Here is a 5,793-nt window from a genome sequence, read left to right on the forward strand (position 1 = left end):
AAGAGAAAAGACCAAAAACCCATGAATAGGGTTTTGGGCAAAGCATGTGCATAAGGGTAGGATAGGCAAGGAAAGAGTTCATGGTAGTTTAGTAATAAGGGGTTGGTGGCAAAACAGTAAATAAACACCAACAGTAATGGTCCCCTCTTGGCAAGAACTTGGAAGAGAAGTATCCTCCCAGCAGAGTATGTCCCGCGCCCCAAGGATTACGCCCCGCGTATTTGAGTCTCTGAACTTGGGGACGCTCGATGATGCTCCTTACGCGTGGCGTCTACGAGACTACACCCCGCGTAGTTGAGCTCCTGAACTTTGTGGTTCTGCGGGTTGGACTCCACGCGTGGCGTCCCAGGCGTACGCCCCGCGTACTTGACCTCCTGAGATGATTCTCGCTTGAAGTTGCTACCCGCGCCCCGCATACTAGTCGGGACGCCCCGCGTCCCTGAGTTACTTGACACTCCTTCGGAGACGGGGCTCGCCACGCTTCGCGTCTTGCTAGGCACGCCCCGCGTGCTCTGTTGATTGTCTTGGCTCTCGCCTTCCTTTGGTGGATTCTCTCGTGTTCCGCCGCGATCCGGATTTGGGCTTAGCGAAAAGATGCCCTCATCATGGAGCTGGTGAGACACTTGCAAAGTTTAGGGAGCCAATCTACTATTATGGACAAGTTCAGGGAGCTGGTGATGTGTTGAAGCCTTTTTATTTTCTAAAATTACCATTTTTAGAGTTTCTATCTCTAAAATTCACTTTCTCTCTGCTAACCAAACAACACATAAATGGCCTCAAAACGAAAAATTTGAAGAATTAAGTAGCTTAGAAAATAATCAATTCTTGGAATTATATATTTTGAGGTCGTCAACGTTCATTTTGAGACATTGATTGAAGTTTAAAAGTCACAATGTTAAACAAATGTAAAGTTGAGTGATTTTTATGTTACATTTAAAGTTCAGTGGTCATACCATTTACTATTAACATACAAAATGGTACCATTTTACCCCTAATATTTCCAAGCAACACTAATTTTTATCTCTATCTAACAGAAAAATTGAACATATTGATTTACCTTTATTAACCTACCAAAATATCAACAATTAAGTGTTCACATAAACATTAATTACAAAAAACATAAAAATAAATGTCTCAAATATTTGCTATCTTGCCAAAATGCATAAAGTTACTTAGTTTATAAATAAATTTGTTTAGAAGACCCGATTTTATAATCAAATAATAATCAAATTATCCGGTTCAAATTTTCTAATTGATAAGAGTAATATTGATATTGTCTGCAGATATTAGTAAACGGTACTGAAATATGTTAAGAATATATATATTTCTCAAAAAAAAAAAAAAAAACATGAATAAATTTAAACTTTATCCCCGTTAATTTTTTCTATCCAAAAACTAGTTAAGGAAACTTTATCCCCATTAGTCATATATGTTTGAAACGGATGATACATTCATCCATCCGTGCTAAATGATGTTTGAATCACAACATAATTAGGTTATTTAAAAAATTAAAAGCTTAATCTGTTAAAAATTATTTCATTTATTGTGTTTTGCCTAAACTTGTTCAGTGTTTACGAACTCTGAGTACCTGCCCATCATGTCCAAAGCCACGTCTAATGGATCGGGCTTGAATAAGGAAAATTTACATTAAACCCGACCTAACATAAATCTGCAAAAGCCGGCCCATTTCTAGAGTGGACTTGCAATTTATAAAAATAGAACGGACTGATCCAACTCGGCTCGGCCCGGCTAATCAATTTCTAGGCTAAACATTTCTAGACGAAAGCCCGTTGGGCCCGGTTCGGCTCAACCCAACCTAACCCATGAACATGTAAAGTTTTGCCAATCAAAATGGAATTTATGGCCAATAACATTCTCATATTCACATAAAAAATGACAAGAACAGAAGTTCATTACACCTCAAAACCTCAAGAACAACAACTGAAACAAATCGTATTCAACATTCATTCAAATACCGGTAATTCCGGAAAATGTACTCTAATTTTCGTGAGACGTGAAAACTCAATCCATTTGGATTTACATTCCTCAAGAAGGAAACAAAATGAAATGTTTAGGTACCTTAAATTAGGGAGCCTCTGTATGACTGCAGCAGTTGGTTGATATTCTAATCTGTCACACAAACAGATAGAGAGGGATTGAAGAGATCGAAGACCGCCCAACCACTCCGGTAATGCTTCCATTTCCGTGAACTGCACGATCGACAACGACTTGAGGGCGATTACGAGTTGAAGTTGATCAGGCAGAGACTTCATTCGGCCTAGATTTGATCCCCATATCTCTAACTCTTCTAAACATGGCAAGTCTTTGATTCTATTCAAGTAGTGGAAATCATCCAACTCCTTTGAGAAATTACCAACACTTAGTTTCTTCAATTGACTGAGTTTGCATAGTATGTCTTCCGAGAAATCGATCAGCCCTCGGCACGTTTTTATATCTAAAGAGACGAGAGAGCTCAGTCCGCCTAAATCTTCTGGAATACACATCAGACCATTGCAAGACCTTAGACTTAACTCCTTCATACATGTCTTGAATTGAAGGCCAATTGGAAGACAACTTAACTGTTTGCATCCGCTGATCAAGAGACTCGTAAGAGAGGGGAACGAATGGAGTTCGTCGAAAACGTAATTCAGTAGCGCACAACAGTTGAGCTCTAGCTTTAAGAGTGAGGAAAGATCGGTTACTGGAATGTTTTTCAGGAGAGGACATGTATCAATCGACAATTCTTCGAGGCGAGGAAAAATGACTATATCACCTAGTGACGGATCCCTCCATTCAGTTAGCTTATCCATATTTCTCAGAGAGAATGATTTTAAAGCAGGAAACAGTCTCGAGGATCCACCGATGTTGTTGCCTCTGTCGTCAATGCCATAGAACTCGTTGTCCATGCACTTGACCCTCGGCATCCAATCTATCTTAAGAAATTTAAGACACGGGAGATTTCCGAGCGCTGGGAGTTGTTCACATCTGTCACAGTTTCTCAATCTAAGATCCACCAAATTACTCAGTACTAAGAAAGAATCTCGATCACTTGGTGTCTTCATTTCCAACATCCATGATGGGAATTTTTCGCCGAAATAATTCTCAATCTCTATTCTCTTTATGTTCCGGTGAGGTTGAAGGGCTTCCAGAACTTCCATATCGTGCTCAAATCTGATGTTCTCCCTGTATTTTGTAGGAGAATTAAAAGAAGTCCATACAAAAGCCAATCCGTGTATTTTGGATTTCCTTTGCAAATTTGCCCTCTCCGCTTCTTTCTTACTCCCCACCTTCTCGAGTCTCATTATCGTCAGGTGTCCTCTCAATTCATTTAGGAATTCAAGTTCTTGAATGCTACAGCCAACATCAAGACCCACGACAAATAGAGACAACGTTTCGAGATAATTTAGTTGTCCCAATCCACAAGGCATTTGGTGCTCGTAAGAAAAGGCTATATGCTTCAAGCTGATGAGATTGTTCATCTTTTTTCGAGGAAGCTCCGTAAGTGCCTTGCAGTTGAGATATTTCAAAGTTTGAAGACTGTACAGCTTGGTGATTGATTCAGGGAACGCTTTTATGTTCGTATTTGAAACATCGAGATACCTCAAATGTTTCAACTTCCCAATTGATGAAGGCAAATCTTCCATATCAGCACCATTCAAATACAGAGTTCGCAAGCTTTTCAACTTCCATAACTCTTGAAACCTAGCACCCTCGATAATGACAGTACGCAACCTCTTGACGCCGCCCTTTAAAACATCCATTGCGGTTATTATAGATTCGCCATCTGCATATAAACGGCGAACATAAAATGCATCATCTGTGTTTGAATAGTTCTCCCTAGTCAAGGTTTCTAATTTGGACAGAGACAATGCAAGATCGTGCACAAGATCATGCATTTTGCACTGAATAACATCCCCGTCTTCATCTCTTTCGACATCTTGGAAAAAGGAATTCTCAAGTAAGGCAATAAAATACTTGTTGCCCTCATCACATGACTCAACGAAACCTTCAGCCATCCAAAGCTGAATCAACTCTTCGTTTCTAATTGCGAAGTTTTTAGGAAAAACAGAACAAAATGCAAAACACGGCTTCAAATATGAGGGCATATGATCACAACTTAGTTTTAAGATAGACTCGACATTCTCCTTATTGTCTTCTACAGTCAAAACATTACTATCTCTAATTTTCAACCATGCTTCTACATTCCTATTAAATCCCATTGTCCCTCCTAAAACCTTTGCAGCTAACGGCACTCCTCTACACTTCTTCGCAATTTCCTTTGCGATTTCCTCTAAATTTGAATGGATCGACGCTCCTGCTCCTACATTTCCATATGCCCTTTCCTTCAAAATGGACCAACATTCATCATCAGATAATAAACCCAACGAATGCCTATGTTGCTTTGAAGTCTTAACTCTGAATGCTACCTTCTCGCTCCGAGTAGTGACAATAACAGCATTTCCATTACCTGTACAAACTTTTATCAATCGACATTTCAAATCATCCCAATTCCTATAGACATCATCCCAAACATCATCAAGAACAAGAAGAAATTTTCTCCTTCCCAAAGCTTTTTCGATTTCTTCAAGAATTGCATCTCTATTTGTTAAGCCCCCCATTGTTCCATTCAAAGCCTGCAACATTTCTCCTAAAATCTTTTGATCATCAAACTTTTCAGAAACACATACCCATATTCTAACATCAAAAAATTTCATTCTTACTACTTCTTCACACACTAATTTAGCTAAAGCCGTCTTTCCGATACCACCCATTCCAACAACGGGAACAACAGTGAGAATCTGTTGATCGCGAGAGCAAGTCAGCAAATTCAAAATTCTAGATAAATCTGCCTCCCTTCCAACAACAGGCTTATCAAGGACTGAATCTGTTACTCGATCCAACACAATCTGAGGCATCATTCTACTACCAGATGCCAATTGAAGTCCAAAACCCAAGTCATTTCTAATCTTATCAAGCAATTCATTAATATACCTAATTTTCCCGCTCAATTTAACCCTAAACCGAACCTTTTTAACATACAGGTTGCCTCTAGAGATAGGATTCAAATTGATTACCTTCTCACGAAGAGTCTCATAGGCAATCGCGTCGAAGATATCTTCAGCTTCATAAGCTACATCTTTGAGCTTCATCAGCCATACTCTGACATGCTCTTTTTTCGTCTGTTGCTCATCTGCATCTTGTAACACAGCGCGGATGGTGGTGATTGTATGTTGAAGCGCTTTGATGTCATCCTTGAGATTCCAAGCACGGGTGATTTCATCAGTGATAAGTGAAATTCCCCTGGCTAGAGTTTCCTCCACCATTAAACTCAGGACAATTTCCGCCATTGAAATTCTGATTTTAGGGTTTTGATGAGAAATTCTTTAACGAAGAGAATGTTTCGCCGTCGATTACTACTTGTGAAGCTTTTAGTAGGAAGAAATCCATCTCCGATCCCTCTGATATGAAGAATTGTTACTTCTTTCATGAAGTCAATGGTTGACGATGAAGCACATAACTGTAAATACGAAAATACAAAGTTGTAAAATATAGTAATTAAATTTAAGAAAAATATTAAAATCTACAGCCTAAAACGGTATAGTTTTACCCAAAGTGTCACCTCCACAAATGATTTTATCCGTAAAGTCATAAGTTGGGTTAATTTAGTGTTACAGAACACAAATAGTTTATTCTTTATTCCGTACAAATTATATTACATATATTTTAATTTAGAAGCATAATAGTTTTTTTTTTTTTTTTTTGTAGAAAGAAGCATAATAGTTTTTAGTTCAT

The 5,793-nt window shown here is 38.7% G+C and overlaps 1 protein-coding gene across 1 annotated transcript; it reads right to left on the reverse strand.

Moving 5' to 3' along the window:
* Window positions 1-1,863: 1,863 nt before the first annotated feature.
* LOC136226631 (putative disease resistance protein RGA3) lies at window positions 1,864-5,509 on the reverse strand. Its single transcript, XM_066015218.1, has one exon. It carries the CDS (start codon window positions 5,346-5,348, stop codon window positions 1,965-1,967), a length of 3,384 nt encoding a protein of 1,127 aa, XP_065871290.1. The 5' UTR covers window positions 5,349-5,509; the 3' UTR covers window positions 1,864-1,964.
* Window positions 5,510-5,793: the final 284 nt, after the last annotated feature.

This window comes from Euphorbia lathyris, chromosome 4 (assembly GCF_963576675.1).
Source record: "Euphorbia lathyris chromosome 4, ddEupLath1.1, whole genome shotgun sequence".
Lineage (NCBI taxonomy): Eukaryota > Viridiplantae > Streptophyta > Magnoliopsida > Malpighiales > Euphorbiaceae > Euphorbia > Euphorbia lathyris.